Source organism: Mchenga conophoros, linkage group LG3 (assembly GCF_057382185.1).
Source record: "Mchenga conophoros isolate Kocher_MC1m ecotype Shallow Benthic linkage group LG3, M_conophoros_male_GT1.1, whole genome shotgun sequence".
In the NCBI taxonomy this organism is placed as follows: domain Eukaryota; kingdom Metazoa; phylum Chordata; class Actinopteri; order Cichliformes; family Cichlidae; genus Mchenga; species Mchenga conophoros.
Window position 1 is genome coordinate 83,323,111 of NC_140528.1, and position 18,992 is coordinate 83,342,102.

An 18,992-nucleotide genomic window follows, 5' to 3' on the forward strand; every position below is an offset into this window, starting at 1 on the left:
TGCACAGTCGCTGTGGAATCATCATCAGCAAAATGTTGTGACTTGGTGCTTTGTTTGTGGGGTGCAGTTCTTGAGTGTGGTGTCTTAGTACTGGACTGTTTGTTGTGAAATGCATTTGTCGAATACCATGCATGACATTATGAAGTTATTAAAGCAACAAAGAGTAGTAACAGTGCTTTATTCAAGCGTGTTATTTTAAAAAAATGATTTTAAAATGATTTTAAAAGATTTATATCTACTTCACAGTGACCGTAACCCTGTACCAGAGTTTCACTGTATTATTATGAAGATTATGAACTTGAATTGCATTGATCTTTAATAAAATGATTTAATATATTTATTATATTATTGTGGCATCCTCCTCCTTGACTGTAGAGTATTGACTGTGACTTTGTATTTACCTTTTCTTTAGTGATGAAAACGTGGTTTTACTGCAGTCAACATGTTCGATTGGTGCTGCAAAACCACTATCCCAAACCCAAGTAAATAACGCTGAACAGCAACTACAAAAACCTCCAAATAGTAGCACCATTCAATGGGAAGAGCTACCAAAAATGACTACAGAAAGTTATCCTGCAGACAGGATCATTCTGTGGGAAGAGCTACCAAAGGTGACTACAGAGGAAATTAGAAAAGCACCACAGAAAGACAGTGAGATGATGAAAGAAATGGCTGACACGCAGATGGAGACAAATAGAAAAGCTGGGATACTGTTGCCTGGCCCAACCATCAGCAGCACATTTGGATTTCCTACTACTTCTGAACAAACATCTGAATCCCTTGTGCACAATGAATCTACTTGGAAAAAGTCATCAAAAGATTTTGAAGTTGCAACCACAGAACTTGCTCTTCACCCAGAAGGAGACGTATATCTAGAAATAGATAAAAATGTTTGCCAGCCTAGTGCACAATGTGTGCAAAGTTGTGTGGCGCCTGAAACGGGCTATAAACAGGTTAATTTTTTGGGGACCTGTTCCAGGTTGACAAACATTGCTGGCATGCCATCCAAAATGCCACCAGATTATGAAAAACAGTGGCGTGTTGATCGAAAGCTAATCTGGAAGAAACAATCTCAAATACAGCGAATATTACCACCATCTTCATTAGAGAAGAATGAAAGTGAAAAGAAGGAAATGGTTTCACTGGCACGCTCTTGCCCCAGGAAGGCTAGAAATCCAGGATTCCCATCTGTGTCTCAATACAGTTATACAAATCACTTTGGTCCAGATGTATGCAGCATACCTGGCTCAGAATCTGTTATTGATAGCAGATCAAAGATGTCGCAAGAAGAATTTAGTGCCATGACTGAAAGAGAAGTGTTACTAAGAGAGAAGGATGGAATTCAAGAACCGGGAGTTTTGACGCCAACATGTCCAGAGCATTCCTCAATAACAGACATGACCGTGATTCCACAATCTACTATAGTAAAGTGTGGATTGGCTAAAAACAGCATTTTAGGTTCTTGTCCAAAAATCTCTCTAATTGAAGGCATTCCCTCATTATTGGAGAATCCTTTCAGCAAAAACTGGATAACAGATTTTAGACCTTTAGCAGTAAAACAAGCGAAACTCAACCTCATAATGACTGAATATAGCCTTGACCATGGTGAAATGAAGGTAATGTCAACCTTTGCCTCGATTTGTCCAAAAGAAGCTTCTGTCCCAGGATTTCCATCTGTTTTTGCACCGACAGTAATCTGTAATAAGTCTAGAATGCTCAGTCTCCTTCCATCTTCCCCCACTGTCTCCAGTATAGCTGGTTTTCCATCATTACAAGCTGACAGCAAAAACTGGAACACCATTCATCAACCATTGTGGAAGAAGCCGTCTGAAAGGGAGCTCGTGTTAGTAATGGAGCTCGATAAAATACCTAAAAACATGAATGGAATCGTTTCTCTTGCACAAAGTTGCTCAAGGAATTCGTGCATCTTTGGGTTTCCCTCTGTGCCAAATCCCAGATTGTATAATGTTGCAGATATGACAGATATGGTCAGTCTTTCATGCTCATGCCCCAAACTGTCACAAATAGCCGGATTTCCATCATATTATGATTCAAAAGACTGGATAATAAGCAAGGAACCACTGTTTGAACCAAGAATGAAAGACAAGCAGATGGACAGAGAGAGCAAAATGACAAGTAATGAGAGAGTAATGAAATTAATGGTTTTCCTTCTACCAACTTGTCCCAAAGTTTCAAGTATTCCTGGTTTCCCATCTGTTCCATGTCCCAAAATTCATGGCCTGAATATGGTCAACCTCCTTCCTTTGTGTCCAGTAATTTCTGCTGTACCTGGATTTTCATCGATTGAATCACATCTGAACGTGGGATGGCCATCTGAAACGGATTTACTGATGCACAGACCACAAAGGAATACTCATCTTAGCATAATCTGCTCACCAGTGATCATAGACAAACCAAGCCACATGCTTCCTTTAGTTCCATCGTGTACAAGATCATCATTGATTCCAGGCTTTCCTACTGTCACTAAATACAATATCCTAACTCTCCTACCCGCTTGCCCGCAAGTATCAAGTTTGCCAGGGTTTGCCTCACTCAAAGTGGGCTTAAAATCCCAGTGGCTTTTAGATCCATATACTTATGGATCTATGCATAAAAATCCAAAGGAGACAGTTTTTCTTAAAGATGTTCCAAATCAAAATGCAGAGATTATGCATTTAATGGCGCCAGCTTGCCCAGAAAACTCCAGAATCCCTGGATTCCAGTCTGCGCCCCATTACAATTCCAAGAATAAATCCAGAATAAGTTTTGTACCTTACTGTGCCAGTGCTTCATGTATCAAGGGATTTGCATCCATGACTCCAGTACCAAGCACAGGTTGGCTAAGTGAAACAAAATCTATTTTGTCAAGACCTCAGAAGAAAATGGCAGAAATGTTTGTGGTACTTACTCAACAGGTCAAGTCGGATTGCTTCAACGTAAACATACTGTTGCCTGGCCCAACCATCAGCGGCACATTTGGATTTCCTACTACTTCTGAACAAACATCTGAATCCCTTGTGCACAATGAATCTACTTGGAAAAAGTCATCAAAAGATTTTGAAGTTGCAACCACAGAACTTGCTCTTCACCCAGAAGGAGACGTATATCTAGAAATAGATAAAAATGTTTGCCAGCCTAGTGCACAATGTGTGCAAAGTTGTGTGGCGCCTGAAACGGGCTATAAACAGGTTAATTTTTTGGGGACCTGTTCCAGGTTGACAAACATTGCTGGCATGCCATCCAAAATGCCACCAGATTATGAAAAACAGTGGCGTGTTGATCGAAAGCTAATCTGGAAGAAACAATCTCAAATACAGCGAATATTACCACCATCTTCATTAGAGAAGAATGAAAGTGAAAAGAAGGAAATGGTTTCACTGGCACGCTCTTGCCCCAGGAAGGCTAGAAATCCAGGATTCCCATCTGTGTCTCAATACAGTTATACAAATCACTTTGGTCCAGATGTATGCAGCATACCTGGCTCAGAATCTGTTATTGATAGCAGATCAAAGATGTCGCAAGAAGAATTTAGTGCCATGACTGAAAGAGAAGTGTTACTAAGAGAGAAGGATGGAATTCAAGAACCGGGAGTTTTGACGCCAACATGTCCAGAGCATTCCTCAATAACAGACATGACCGTGATTCCACAATCTACTATAGTAAAGTGTGGATTGGCTAAAAACAGCATTTTAGGTTCTTGTCCAAAAATCTCTCTAATTGAAGGCATTCCCTCATTATTGGAGAATCCTTTCAGCAAAAACTGGATAACAGATTTTAGACCTTTAGCAGTAAAACAAGCGAAACTCAACCTCATAATGACTGAATATAGCCTTGACCATGGTGAAATGAAGGTAATGTCAACCTTTGCCTCGATTTGTCCAAAAGAAGCTTCTGTCCCAGGATTTCCATCTGTTTTTGCACCGACAGTAATCTGTAATAAGTCTAGAATGCTCAGTCTCCTTCCATCTTCCCCCACTGTCTCCAGTATAGCTGGTTTTCCATCATTACAAGCTGACAGCAAAAACTGGAACACCATTCATCAACCATTGTGGAAGAAGCCGTCTGAAAGGGAGCTCGTGTTAGTAATGGAGCTCGATAAAATACCTAAAAACATGAATGGAATCGTTTCTCTTGCACAAAGTTGCTCAAGGAATTCGTGCATCTTTGGGTTTCCCTCTGTGCCAAATCCCAGATTGTATAATGTTGTAGATATGACAGATATGGTCAGTCTTTCATGCTCATGCCCCAAACTGTCACAAATAGCCGGATTTCCATCATATTATGATTCAAAAGACTGGATAATAAGCAAGGAACCACTGTTTGAACCAAGAATGAAAGACAAGCAGATGGACAGAGAGAGCAAAATGACAAGTAATGAGAGAGTAATGAAATTAATGGTTTTCCTTCTACCAACTTGTCCCAAAGTTTCAAGTATTCCTGGTTTCCCATCTGTTCCATGTCCCAAAATTCATGGCCTGAATATGGTCAACCTCCTTCCTTTGTGTCCAGTAATTTCTGCTGTACCTGGATTTTCATCGATTGAATCACATCTGAACGTGGGATGGCCATCTGAAACGGATTTACTGATGCACAGACCACAAAGGAATACTCATCTTAGCATAATCTGCTCACCAGTGATCATAGACAAACCAAGCCACATGCTTCCTTTAGTTCCATCGTGTACAAGATCATCATTGATTCCAGGCTTTCCTACTGTCACTAAATACAATATCCTAACTCTCCTACCCGCTTGCCCGCAAGTATCAAGTTTGCCAGGGTTTGCCTCACTCAAAGTGGGCTTAAAATCCCAGTGGCTTTTAGATCCATATACTTATGGATCTATGCATAAAAATCCAAAGGAGACAGTTTTTCTTAAAGATGTTCCAAATCAAAATGCAGAGATTATGCATTTAATGGCGCCAGCTTGCCCAGAAAACTCCAGAATCCCTGGATTCCAGTCTGCGCCCCATTACAATTCCAAGAATAAATCCAGAATAAGTTTTGTACCTTACTGTGCCAGTGCTTCATGTATCAAGGGATTTGCATCCATGACTCCAGTACCAAGCACAGGTTGGCTAAGTGAAACAAAATCTATTTTGTCAAGACCTCAGAAGAAAATGGCAGAAATGTTTGTGGTACTTACTCAACAGGTCAAGTCGGATTGCTTCAACGTAAACATGATAGCACAAGTGGGGTCTTGCCCCAAAAAAGCCAGAGCATCCGGTTTTCCGTCTGCTCAAATTACAAACAAATCACCAAATATGGTCAGCCTAAACTCTTCTGCTCCATGTGTTTCATGCATCCCAGGTTTTCCATCAGCCAGAAGGCATAGTGCTGAATCTATGAACATACAAACCGTGGCAACATTCAACAAGATCTTGTTTAAAAACCTACGCAATAAAAGAATTAGCATTGGAGAGTTTCCTGCAAAACAAGACCATAAGCAAGATGAAGTTAAGAACATGGTAGCAATGGCTCCATCGTGTCCAAAACTCACTCAAACTCCTGGGTTCCCCAGTATTTTGCAATTGAATCCAACTGCAAAAACAATGCCTGTGCCACCTGCAACTAAGAAGCAAACCTTGCAAGAATTACCTCATGCAGAGTCATATCTCAAAGACACAGGAAATCCTGGTGTTTCTTTTGTACCTGGTAGCAGTCCAAGCACAGAACTTTCATATGGTGAGACATTTGTAATGTTAATATAAAGCTCGGAGTTATCTTTCTTTGCCATACATTTTAATCCATTTGATTTTTCTTTTAAACAGAAGAGAAACTTAAAATTGGTGCCAAGCAAAACATAGAACTTAATGTAGATAATAGGTAAGTGGACGTGCCTGATGCTCTTGCGTTTTTTGCATTTAGTGTTTGCCTAACATGCACTGCTTCGGCCAGCAAATTTAGATTGCATGGTAAACTGACAACAAATATGACGTTGAATTTCATGATATTATAATTTTAGTGCTAATTAAGTTTTAACAGCCAGGCTTTAAAATCCTTTATATTCGGGTCCTCAGAAAATCTGAAATAGAGAGGACAGCAGAGGAAGACCTAAGAGTGAAGAAACCATTGGAAAGATCTGAGCTGGTGGGAATCTTAGGTTGGGAACTATTGGAAGCTGAAGGAACAATAACAGAAAAAAAAGGAGAATCCTCTCTATCAGAAAAGGAAAAAGATATCTCTGGATTAGTGGGTGCTATTGTGGGTGTTTTCCACAAAGGGTAAGTGTTCAAACTGAAACCAACTGCATAAAGCATGGGTTGCTTATTAATAATCCTAGACAGAGTCTGATATTTCAGTGTCCAGGTCATTCTAGACTTGTGACACTGTTTGTGCTCACGGTGCAGTTTTCACTTTATCTTTATGTGCCAACATCCACAGGCTGGCTCTTTTAGTCAGCCTCGTCCACGTTGGTCAACCCCGCTCACCTGCTGGGACTAAAAGCCCCCAGCCCTTGTAATAAATTGGTACAATCTGTATGAAGAGAAGAAGGCAGTTTCTTTCTGTAGACTCTGGAGACAAGCGAATGTGCCAGTAGCCTTTGGTTAAATCCAGCATTGTGAAAAAGCAAGCAGTGCCCAACTGGTCTAGGAGTTTGTCGACCTGGGACATGGGGTAAGCTGGGGCAATGGTTGAATTTGGTACGCTGGGCTCCAACTCATCTCGATCCTTAACCGAGCTCACCAGAGAAGCAGTATCAGCCTCTCTCCATTCTTTTAGGAGGTTGAGGTGATATATTTGTGTGGCTTCACCCCTGTCTGACCGCACCACTTCATAGTCAATATCAACCACTCCCTGTGTGACCACCGAGGGTCCTTGCCACTTGGTGAGTAATTGTGAGCTTGATGAAGGGAGCAATACAAAATGTCTTAGCCTAGTCCCTCTATTGTACAGCCACTGCTGATGTTACTGGGCAGGGGGGCGATTCTCCTGTGGAAACTGGACTAAAGCCTTGCTCTCAGGTCCAGGATGTATTGAATTTTATTTTTCCCTGGGTGAGACCTTCATCCCATTTTTCTTTAATCAGGTCCAACACTCCCTGTGGGTTTCTGCCAAACAGCAACTAAAAGGGAGAAAACTCGGTGGAGTCTAGCCAGTGATACCAGTTACTCTCATCCTTGTCTTGACTTCGTTGACTTGTCTTGTTCAGCGACTCCACCAGCTTGTCATTCTCAGGGTGGTAGACGCTGGCCTTAACAGATTAATCAGGCTGGTTCACCAGAAGACATTCTGTGGAGGATGCACTAGGCAGACCACTTTTTTGGCTTTATTCAATAGATACAGTTAATGTATCAATTGAAAGCAGAGAGAGGGGAAGATATGTAGCAAAAGGCCACGGGTCAGAATCAGGGCCAGCTGCTTTCAGCTGTACGGCATATGGCTGCATGCTTATCCCAGTGAGCTAAAGTGGCACCCAGAGAAAACCATTCATCACTCGGTCAAAGCTGAGTGTAGTATCTTTATGAGAATGCTCTAGTGGAAAATATTCCATGGAGCGAATCACTGGAACCGGCGGGTTCTCCACTGAAGGCCCTGTTGTTTCCATGTCGCTAGAGTCCGCATGTTGTGCCTTGAGGCAACTGTTGTTGTGATTTGGCACTATATAAATACAATTCCATGGAATTAAACTGACATGTCACCCCTACAGACACCCATTAGCTTTCTAAATCCAGTCAAATCTGGTCCCAGGGTGTGAAAGTCGGGAGCTAACCACAGCCTTAAGTCGGTGCATTTAATTCACCAGCACTATGGGATATTAAGGGATATCCACACTCTTAAATTCCACCCACTCTGCTTCCAACAATGCCCCCGGTCAACACAAGGTTTGGTGAACCAGGGTCTGCTTGCAGCTCGAATCCACCATAGCCCATTGTGTACTCCGTTAGCACCTTACTGCAGCCTTGTACGTCGCTCTTGGACTGGGGGAGGGCGTCGGAGGGCCGATGGTGTAGAGCACCTGTCCTGCTCGCTCAGCTACCATTTGAGCCAGCATCTCCATGGCTGCACGGGTCATGGGTACACAGCATGTCGGGAACTTGGGCGCCACCGTAACATACTCCGTTTTGTCGTAGTCCCGACATGCCGCACACTGCTTGTGCTTCTGATGCAGTTTTCACTTTATTTGACACTGTGCCAACATGCACAGGTGACGTTGTGACTCTGACTCCACCTCCGCTCCAGGTCCAGGTTAACCAGCCTCCCCTGGCACTGACCCCTGAACCCACTCCACCACCCCTCTCCTGAACTCAAGCCACAGAAAACATCCCACCACAATATTAAACTCCCTTAATTTTCAAATGTGTAGTTTTAAGTGAAGTGAAAACTTTACTAGGCTGCATTTGCATGGGAACACATCGCCAATATTTACTGGCTTCTGTAATGAGCTACATGCTGATAGAGGAGACAAATTATACATAGTTCTAGTTTTCATTCACTCATATATGAATTCATTTCTCAGTTACAAAACTGTAGCATCAATCTTGGGGCCATCGAACTCTGGGTTAGCTGAAGCTGATCACCAACCCAAGCCTCTCTCTTCTTTGGATGCAACAATGACCCCTTCGGATGAGTTTTTTCAAGTCTTTACAAATTGCACCATTCCCATCGAGGACAGGTGTGAGGCTTCTATCGGCCATGCTACGGAGGATACAGAGGAAAGATTACTCACAGGGAAGGTCGCTGTTCAAACACCAATGTGCACTGAAGGTTTACTTCCAAGGCAGCAGACTGAGGTAGAACAGGATGAGGTTAGAGTGGTGTTGTCTTCTTGTCAGCTGGAAAAAGGGTGAGTGCTGGTTGCATGGTGTGTACATTTTTGATGATAACATCTCTATTATTTGGCTTATGAGTGCTTACTGCTCAGGATGCTTGTGATGGTAAAGTCAGCCAGTACTGACACTGGAGTATGGAACTGCAATATTGGTCGCTTTGTTAAGGTTAACCTTTGTTTCCTGGATGTGCCGCTTTGTTCTAATGACTTGTTGTGTATCAGGATTTGGTTTTGTCTTAATAGGCGGTTGCATGCACAGTAGAAATATGTGACAAAGTTAAGAACAGATGATTCTGAAGTTTGTCCTTTGTTTTTCTTAAGCCCTGAACAAATAAGCATGGAAGAAAATAATGCTACCTCCCAGAAGCCCACATCAAACGAGACACTGACAGATGCCACTAAAGATAGAGAAGTAATGTTGGATGTTGCCTTGGAAGAAGCCTCACGTGATCATAACGTTAGTTCAGATGGACCACAAGGTGACAGTTCAGTACCGCAGCGAGGGAAGAAGCCAAAAAGAAGAAAAGTTCAAGACCCGCCACAGAACGAGTGTGAGAGTGAAAACACAGTTCCTAAACGTCCTCTTAGAAAGAAAGATAGTTTAACCCGAGACCACAAACCCAAATTTAATGGTGTATCTGTCAAGTGCCTTCCTGAAGTTGTCCCAGTGGAGTCATTAAACAAGGATGCTAATGTGGAAGTAATATCTACACAACCTGCTACCTACACAAGCCCACTCAAAAGAACTCACGATATCATCCCAAAACCAGAGCTTTGTGAGAAAACTGGCACTATTTCACTCATTAAGGAGATACATCTTCCTTCAATTGAGAGTGACAAGGGAATTACACCACAGAATTTAAATGTCACAGTTACGAATTCTGATAAACCAGTCCACTTTGATAAAGCAGCAGTTGGTGATAGGCAAGAACTAAGTCAACCAGCAATAACTTGTGACGCATCTATTGATGCACTTAATATTAAAACTCCTCAAAAGTCAGAGGATGCACCAGTCACTGCAGAAACTGAAAGCCTAACAGAAACAGCTTATTCTATCCCAAAGCCTTGTACGAATATCCATTCCAGTGGCACCTTCTCTGGTGACCTTTCAGCTACAGAAAGAGCCTCTAAAGCTGATAATGGAGAACAGGCACAGTCAGCAAGGCATGGTAGCCCTTCACAAATTTCTTCAACAGCTAAAGAACTGTCAGAGGTGGAACATAATAAAGACCTTCCTCTTCTTTCCCCAGTTTACCAACCAGAAGTAGTGGCTGGTGTACACTTAAGGAAAAGCAGATTAACCAATGAGGAAAATGTTCAAGCAGAGGATAATAATTCTTCAGAATCTCCAGTAAAACTCTCACGTTTGCCAGTGCCGAAACCAAGAGTAAAGAAACGTCTTAGTGATTTTTTCCCAGACGACACTGAAATCTCAGATAGTTCAGCTGTCAGTAACAAGGAATCAAAGGAAGGCCCACCATCACTGGATTCAAGTACGATATCTGAATTAAGTTTTGTCACAATTCATCAAGAATATGACAATACATTACAATTGGAAAAGGAAGTTCTAGCAGCAATGCAAGAAGAGTTTAGTCAGTCAGGTGGAGAGGATACAGAGCACGATTTCGGTGAGACCACTGAAGGCTGGACTTTTACAGACGAACACGTTTTTACAGATCCCTGTGAGAAGGCTGTAGAGGCAGTAACTGAACAGTATGTAATGGAGACAGTCCAGGAAGCAAAGACCGATAGGCACCTTGCAAGTACTGTTGCTTCTCAGGATGACTGGCTGCATCTAGACGATAATAAAGATAGTGAACAAATGGAAATTGAACTAAAAAAGGAAAAGAAAGATGAAGAGTTGGACTTTGGCTTTGTGTCTGTCACTGCAGGTTGTTCAGAGTTCAGGTAAGATTAGTCAATATGCATTACGATGTGTGAGGGGGAAAATTTTAACTTGGATGTGTATATATTTTTCTTTCTCTTTTTACATTAAAGTTTGCATCCCTTAAAAAAAATGAAACTAAACTCAAAAATGATTTTAAATTAGCAACATGGTCTGGAAACGTATCAGCAACTAATAGATCATTTCTTTTAGAATAAAGATGCTTACATTTTTATAATTTGCTTTGTATTTGTGTGTATTTCCAGGCAAAGGGAAACAAGAGAAAAATTATCAGGTCAGCCTGTACCGATGCCTCGGAATAAGAAGCGTTTGAGTTGTTCTTCCTTAGATGACAGCAAGTCACAAGTTGTTGCCCTTAAGCAGGACAGGAAACCAACAACATCTCCATCTCAGGAGGTACGTTTAAGCTTACTCACCTGTATATTTGTATATGAACAGTTGATCAAATAACTGGGTGTAATATATTTCTTGGAGTAAAGAAATTTTAGCTGAATTCTTTTGAAATTTACAAAAGGCCTCTTGCTGGGTTTGAAGGTGTGCACCTTTGACTAAACTACAACCAGTAGTCGAGCCAGTCATGAGGTAGTGGAAATAATTATTTGGTCCTGTGCTGAATTTTAAATGTTGCTCATTTGAAATAATCATTCTCAAATTTTTATGGTTTGTTTCTAATGGAGAGAGACAGAACACCAACCAAAGCATAAATCCTTATTTATGCCATTGAAATAAATAAGTATTTGACCCCCAGCTAGAATTGTGACTCCCACAGTTGGCTGGCAGGTCACAATCAAGATTGCAATCAGTCAATACATCTATTACAGACACATCCCAGCTTATCGCGTGTATAAAGGACACCTGTCCACAGAATCACTTTCTTCCACTCCAACCTCGCCACAACGATAGACAAGTCCAAAGAGCTGCCAAAAAATGTCAAGGACAAGATTGTAGTGCTGCAGCTTAGCGATGAGGTGACAACTGTTTGTGTGGTTATTCAAAAATGGAAGAAATATAAAATGACCATCAATTTGTCTTGGTCTGGAGCTCCATGGGATCAACTTGACCAGCTGTGTTTGACAGAAGAGAAATGCTGTGCATAACCCAAAGAACATCATCCCACAGTTAAGCATGGAGGTGAAAATATTATGACTCTAAACTCTAAAGGTTAAACGACTAGATTTACCAGAGGATTAAGCAGCTCGTTATGGATAAAATAAAGGGGTCTACCACAGGCTATCAAGGGCAAGGTTGATAACTGAGGATACCTTTGGTACTCCGGTTCTGCAGTGGTCAATGCACATTGTGTCACTGGCATTGGCTCAGGTAATACAGAGGCCTATTCTCTTCTGCTTATCCAATATATTGTCCCGGGGTCCCGATGCGACAGGCTGCCAGTCTGTCACAGGGGTAACACATTGAGACAAAGAACCGCTCACACCTGTGGTTGATCAGCAATTAACCTAACCCCACTAACTGGGTGACTTTGGACTGTGGGAGGAAGCTGGAGAGAACCTACACAGACACAGTGAGAACATAGAGAGTCCACACAGAAAGTCATGAAATTGAACCTTCTTGCTGTGAGGCAATAGTGCTAACCACTGCACCACTGTGCTGCCCTGTGCAGGAAACAGATGGACAAAAATATTCAGTACTCAGTTCACCAAGTCGAAGGAACTTAGTGAATCTAAGGAGGAGGAACTGCAGATTCAATGTGGGAGAGTCTCTTGGAGCCTTTTCCAAATTACGGCAGATTCCAAGATTATTAGTTCAAATAACTGTACATTAGTACAAGTTATACCACTTTGTCAAGGTCTGGAAGAAGACCTAAACTGTCACCCTTAGATGGGAGGAAACTTGTTAAGATGCTCAGTAATAACCAAGGAACCACTAAACTTCAGGCCCTTTTTAACAGTGAGACGAGGTTATGAATGAGCTTCTTGGACAAAATGATAAGAAATATATTTGGAGGCTTAAAGGTGAGGCTTTTTAACCGAAGAGCACTGTTTTGCTGCCAGTGGGACTGGTACACTCCACAAAATGGATGTAAACATTAAGGAGGAGGACTACCTTCAAATTCTTCAACTTTACCTCAATTCAGCACGTACATAGGTAGCACTTGCACACAACTGGGTGTTCCAATAGTGATCTCAATCATGTGTCAAAACCAGTTTTGGGATAGAAAAAGCAAACTAATTTTAAGATGTTGTCCCGTAGGAAATTGTTTAGTCATCTGCATTTAACCCATTCACTCAGTGAAGCAGTGGACAGGGTGAATCTACCAATCAGGGAGCAGTGTGTAGGGACGCTGCCTTGCTCAAGAGTACCTCAGGATAGCCATTCAAAGGATTTGACCCCCTGATCTTCTGATCATGGGGGTGAACACGCTACCTACTGAGTTATCCCTGGCCCCTGACTTCAACCCTACTGAAAAGTTGTTGACTTTAAAAGCTCTGTCTGTGCCAGGAAGCTGACCAAATTAACTGACAAGAAGAGTGGCCAAATATTCAGTTAGAATTATGCCAGAAGCTTGTTGATGGTTATAAACCATCAACCAAGCTAAAAGACCTTTAGCCAACTATGAGTTGGGCTGTATGTACACCCAACCTATTCAAATGGTGGCTTAGTAGCAACCTCCAAGTGCCGCTGCCCATGGTCCTGCCAGAAACAGAGTAAAACAGAGAAAAACATGTTTTCAAAGCCTTCAGTAATTCCAACAGAACTTGCTGCAGCTTAGTGCAATATTCTACCCACAATGCAGTGTGTTGTTTTAAACGTATTTCTACAAGTGACACAAGTAGTCTGTGATGCAACATTTGTTTGTCAACCCAAAAGCAGAAGATTGAGAATGAGAACCGTCAGTTTAACCCTACCTAGACGAGCCATTCCACAAGAGCGTCACGCTAACGGACCAATAAAGTTTTGGATTGATGTTGACACAAACCAGTTCCCTGATGTTAAGAAAGTTCCAGCTGTGACTCGAGTTTTTCACACATGAACTCTGTAAAAATCAGCTCTCGTTGCTCTCTGACTGACGGTGCTCTTCATCATTTCCTTTGGTTTGCACTGACTCAGCTTATGAGTCAAAATTTGCTTTCTGTCACGTCTCCCATTAGGAATTTCAAAGTAACTGTATCCTATATATCAACATAATGTGGCTTGTCTAACAAGCCACGCCCAGTCACAGGTGTAGATTTAGAAAAAAACCTGTTCCCTCAGTGTGTAGCTGTAGATGTTGTATTTATGTGTTACTGCTATGGGTTTGTGCACTGATAGCTTTGATAGAATTGATAGCTCTTTTTTACTTCTGTTAAGTACTCTTTAAGATGTGCTGGGTCTGATGTCATCAAAACATTTATTTTATTTTGAAAGGAAAATACCACTAATAGTTTGTATTACTTCCACTTGAGTCAGGTATGATCAAAATGCTTATTTCCGTGTGAGTTATGACCAGATTTAAAAGAGAAACATTGAGAGAACATTACTTGTTTGTCAAAACATTGTGTTTGTTTGAAATTTATAATAACCTGCTGCTTACTGGCTGGTACAAATTCCTTGTTTTGAAAATCTGGCCTAACGATCTTTGTAATCCAATTGCCCTGATATAGACTATTAAAGAAACAAAAGAGTGATTTATATTGCTACAAATATTGACTCATCTATTAAAATCATTGAATTCAGGTGTTCCTTGGCCACAGGTAATCAAGCACCTAGGCATGCAGACAGCTTCGACCGACATATGTGAAAGAATGGGCCACTCTGAGGAGCTCAGTGAATCACAGCATGGCTGTGTGACAGGATGCCACCCATGCAGCAAGTCCAGTCATGACATTTCCTCACAACTAAACATTCCACAGTCGACTGTTGGTGATATTGTAACATAGTGAAAGTGATTGAGAATGACGTGCATACTGCACAGAGGTCAATCACAGCAGACGTCCAAACTTCATGCGGCCTCCAGATTAGCTTAAGAACAGTGCGTAGGGAGCGTCATGAGATAGGTTTCAATGGGTGAGCGCTGCATCCTTGCCTTACCGCACCAGGTGCAATGCAAACCATTTGATGCTGTGGTGTAAAACATGGCACCACTGGACTCTAGAGTGAAGTGGAGATGTGCTCTGGGTTTGTTGGTTGCCAGGTTGCCCAAAAGAAGTGAAGCTGTCATAACTGCAAGGGGTGGGCTGACATCTTATTAGAACCTATGAATTAAGAATGGGGTGTTATGGTGATATGCATGTGGAGACAGATGAGCAAATACTTTTGGCAATTTGTATACTGGAGAAAATCCCAAATAAATTAATTACTTAATTAATTAATGACACAGTAGCCTCGGCATGTCTATAAAACAGGTTCTGACTGTTGTTAAATAAATGTGACCCCTAAAAACGGGGGATGTGTCTGAAAAAGCTTTAAACTCCTTAACGTTTAATGCACATTAAACCTATTCAATTAAAAATGTGTAATTCTCCACTTTATGTCAAAAGTTGTGTCACTATAATTTCAAAATAATCTTAATGTGTTTTCTAGAATCCACCGGGAAGTCCGACCTTAGTTACGTCAAGTCAGTCCTTACTGGAATGGTGTCAGGAGATCACAAAGAATCACAAGGGAGTGAAGATTACCAATTTCAGCACTTCCTGGAGGAACGGCCTCGCGTTTTGTGCCATCTTACACCACTTCCACCCAGAAAAGATGTAAGAAACAGTTGCCCTATCACCCTTACTGGATAGACTGTGGACTGCTAGTTTAATTTTTAGCTTGACTATAAGCAATGACAGCTATTGTGTGCAGCTTTCCAGGTGCTCACTGGCCAAATGTTTAGCTACCTCTCTGTGTCTTTTAATGCTAATTGTATATGTAAAAATGTAGTGCTTTGATTGTTATGTAGTCAGCCAATTCTATATTGGTTGGTTAGCCATCACCAGTTTGTCCGTCTGTATGTTGAAGTCCTACTGGATCTAAGCTTGGTCATTCTCAACCGCCCTGATGGGCATGTCCCATTTTGACCTCAGGACCTCAGGCTCTGATGTTCCTGTATCCTATTCCGACCACTTGGTTATGGCGTTCCATGTATTCCCTGCCTGCTAGCATCTTGCTCCCTGCTGTTATGTGCTGGATTGTGTCAGGGGCATCTTTGCTTTTCCTTTACTCTTTCTTGAATGCCTGCCACTGTGATAGTTACTGGACTCTTTTCGTGGAGGTTGCTATGGTCTGCTCTTAGCTCATCTAGTCACTGAGCATTGTTGTTATGGGTTGCATCCTTCTCCCATATGCTCTTCGAGTATTTGTCTCCAGGCTTGGTGGAGCTGTTCTCAAATTGTTCTCCTGCCACTGAGAGAACACCTTGGATGGTTTCACTGAGAACATCTGGTTTATTCTCCTGGATTCTGTCTCTCTGGTATATCTCTTCAAACAGCTGGCCAAGGCTATTAGTTTTTGCTTGGTAGTTTCTAAGGCCTCAGGTGTGAATAGCTTGCTGTACTTCTTAGACACCCCATCTCCGATAGTTGCCCAACTTCCCTCCATGCTGCCTTGATCTTGACCTCTAGTTTCCTTCTCCATGGAGGGTACTGCTCCTTGTTGCTGTGTGTCTTATACCCAAGCATCTCAATTATCACTGCTGCCGTGGTGTAGATCAGCTGGCTGGTTTCAGTGATGGCCGCAGTAGGGATTGTCCATAAAGCTGCATTCACACCTTCTGCTAGTCCATCAGAGGGTACTTTACATAGTCTTGGTAATCTGGCACGGAGGGTTTCCAGTTTAGCCACGATCTTATCTCTCAGATCAGCTGCTCTCGCACTCACGCACCTGTTGAGCTTGGTACCCAATCTCAGATGGCGGGGATGATGATATCTCCCCGTGATCTTCTTTCGAATGTTGGTACATTGAACTAATAGTTGTTTTGATGTTGGTCTAGATGTTGGGTGTCCAAGATTCCATAGGTCCGTTGTGACGTTCATGCAACCTCTTCCTCTGGGATTATTTGCATGTTAGCATTCCACATCCCTTGTCCACTCACGCCTTCTATTTGCACAACACTGTGAAAAAAAAATACTAGTAGTCTATATGAAACAGATTTAACTAAATTTAAGGATCCCATGTGCCAACACAATACAGAGTAGCTTTTTATTATCTGTTTAGTTGTACTTACTGCTTGCTCAGTCTTAACGTGTCGTTTTATGCTTGATTTTAAATTAGTTTTACACATTGCACAGGATTTTATAGTTTTTGGTTTGCTTTCTTGGCGAGGTTTCCTTGAAAAATAATCTTTGTCAGTGCATATACTGGTTAATTAAATGAAAATGAAAACTTAAAAGATATAAATGTGGTATGTTGCCCTGTTTTGTCTTTTTCTAGTAATTTTGAAATGTTGGATCCATATGACATCAAGCAAAACAACAAAAAGGTGGTTAACAGTTTCCTATATTCTCATGAAATTACAAGTACTGATTACTTAATATTTGGGAAGTCCTTATAATGTCCTTGTATTTGAACATGTTGCAGGCTTTTAATGGCTTTGCTGAACTTGGAATTTCAAGGTTGATGGAGCCTCCAGACATGGTCATGGTTGCAGTGCCTGACCGCCTCATTGTCATGACCTACCTTAACCAGATCCGCACATATTTCACTGGCCAGGAGCTCAGTGTGCTTCACATAGACAAAGACACCAGTGAGTCCAGTTATGCTGTGGCAGGGGACCGGGAGGCCCAAGACGACCCCGAGGCAACTGTTCGCTACTGCGCCCAGAGGCTCCAGGAGGAGGGTATAAGTCTTGAGACTAATGGGAGTGTAAGCACTGCAGAGAAGGACAGTAAAGCCAGCAGGGACGTGGTGCCGCCTCCCAGAACCAAACGCTCGCAGGTTGCTGGGGTGAGTGCAGCTCAGTCTCCGGTGGCGCCACCACGGACTCATTTTCTGTTCAAGTCTAGTTTCTCTCATGTCAGAGATGCTGACCTGGTTAAGAAGCGTAGGTCACAGCGCAGGAGCGGGTCAGTCGAAGAAGGAGACATATCAGCGGTATGTTACCTCATGTTGCCTCCCCTGAGTTGTTTATTCCTTTGAAATGTCATTCTTTGTCTTATCTACATTGTGTGTGGATGTTGTTTGTCTCTGCAGGCTGAAGCCCAAAGGAAGTCAGAAACTGGTTAGTTCTCTTTGACTTAAACTAAAAGCAAAAACACAACAACAACAGAACTTGGACATAATGATGAATGATTGGTGGCTCATTTTTACATTTTTTTCATGCAGAGAGAATGGATGCTGCGTTAAAGGACAGAAGACCAGAGGGCCAGGTGAGCAAGCAGCTGTTTAACTGTAATTTGTAAAGTGCGTCAGGAAGTCTGTGGAGAATCTTTTGTTCTCCTCTCATCGTCTGCAGAGTGAGTAATTATTGTTGTATCTAGGACCCGAGCAAGTACGTGCTGAATCAAATGGAAGCCTTGGAAGCAGAACAAAATCACGTTGATAACAGAGCAGGTGTGGTGGAGAGGAAACTCAGACAGTTGCTGGAAACAGGTAAAATACCCGCTCTACCTGCCCACCATGTTCTAATCTAAGAAAGAGAACAAAGAAGACGATAACCAAGACGGGACATTAATGATGGTTTTACCCCACAGGCAGTGACAAGGAGGAGGAGGAGCGGTTGATTCAGGAATGGTTCACATTGGTTAACAAGAAAAATGCTTTAATCCGGAGGCAGGACCATCTACAGCTACTGTAAGACACACACACACACACACTGCACACATTGTGCAGAGGAAACTGTAGAATACCAGTATATCACTGACATTAAGACAAAAATCTCTCTTCTTGGCTCATTTAGCAGCACAGAGACAGGTTACAAATATGTATATACTTGATGTGTTAGTATATTGCCCAAGGATATTTGACGTGCCTGGCCGAAGCAGCCAGGGTTCAAACGACCAACTTATCTGATTAGTAGGTGACCTGCTCTGTAACTTCCCCTAAAATAACAGGACGGTGCAGACAACCAGGAGTCAATAGTACTAATCTGTGAGAACTTTAAAGTTCATTCATAATCATTCACCACACCGTAGCCATGTTGTTGAGAAAACTCCAGAATAGCAACTAAACAGACCACATGATGTTAGTGTTTTCCAGTTTTCTTTGCAAGCTCCTTTGACTACGATGACCTGGATGACTGAGAACCTTCACAGACAATACATGAAATTACAGCGTTTAAGGCAAAAAACCCTGAGTTTGTACAAATTGAACAAGCTTGAAAGTCAATATTTAGTATAACCACCTTCATTCTACAACACAGCTTGAACTCTCCTACACAATGTTTCATGTAATCTTCAG

General features: G+C 42.0%; 1 protein-coding gene across 4 annotated transcripts in view; it reads left to right on the plus strand.

Annotated features, from left to right (window-relative positions):
- The window catches only part of ehbp1l1a (EH domain binding protein 1-like 1a), a 54,341-nt gene that overhangs the window by 31,092 nt on the left and 4,257 nt on the right, over window positions 1–18,992 (plus strand). For 2 of the 4 annotated variants that reach the window (XM_085267540.1, XM_085267541.1), the window contains 11 exons: window positions 6,018–6,221; window positions 8,459–8,785; window positions 9,092–10,678; window positions 10,922–11,072; window positions 15,198–15,364; window positions 17,028–17,076; window positions 17,175–17,687; window positions 17,787–17,814; window positions 17,919–17,962; window positions 18,074–18,185; window positions 18,287–18,386. In XM_085267540.1, the coding sequence (XP_085123666.1) occupies window positions 6,018–6,221; window positions 8,459–8,785; window positions 9,092–10,678; window positions 10,922–11,072; window positions 15,198–15,364; window positions 17,028–17,076; window positions 17,175–17,687; window positions 17,787–17,814; window positions 17,919–17,962; window positions 18,074–18,185; window positions 18,287–18,386 (3,282 nt within the window). Of the gene's footprint in view, window positions 1–412; window positions 5,683–5,768; window positions 5,824–6,017; window positions 6,222–8,458; window positions 8,786–9,091; window positions 10,679–10,921; window positions 11,073–15,197; window positions 15,365–17,027; window positions 17,077–17,174; window positions 17,688–17,786; window positions 17,815–17,918; window positions 17,963–18,073; window positions 18,186–18,286; window positions 18,387–18,992 lie in introns of those variants that run through there. The other 2 variants (XM_085267542.1, XM_085267539.1) reach the window with 2 other exon arrangements.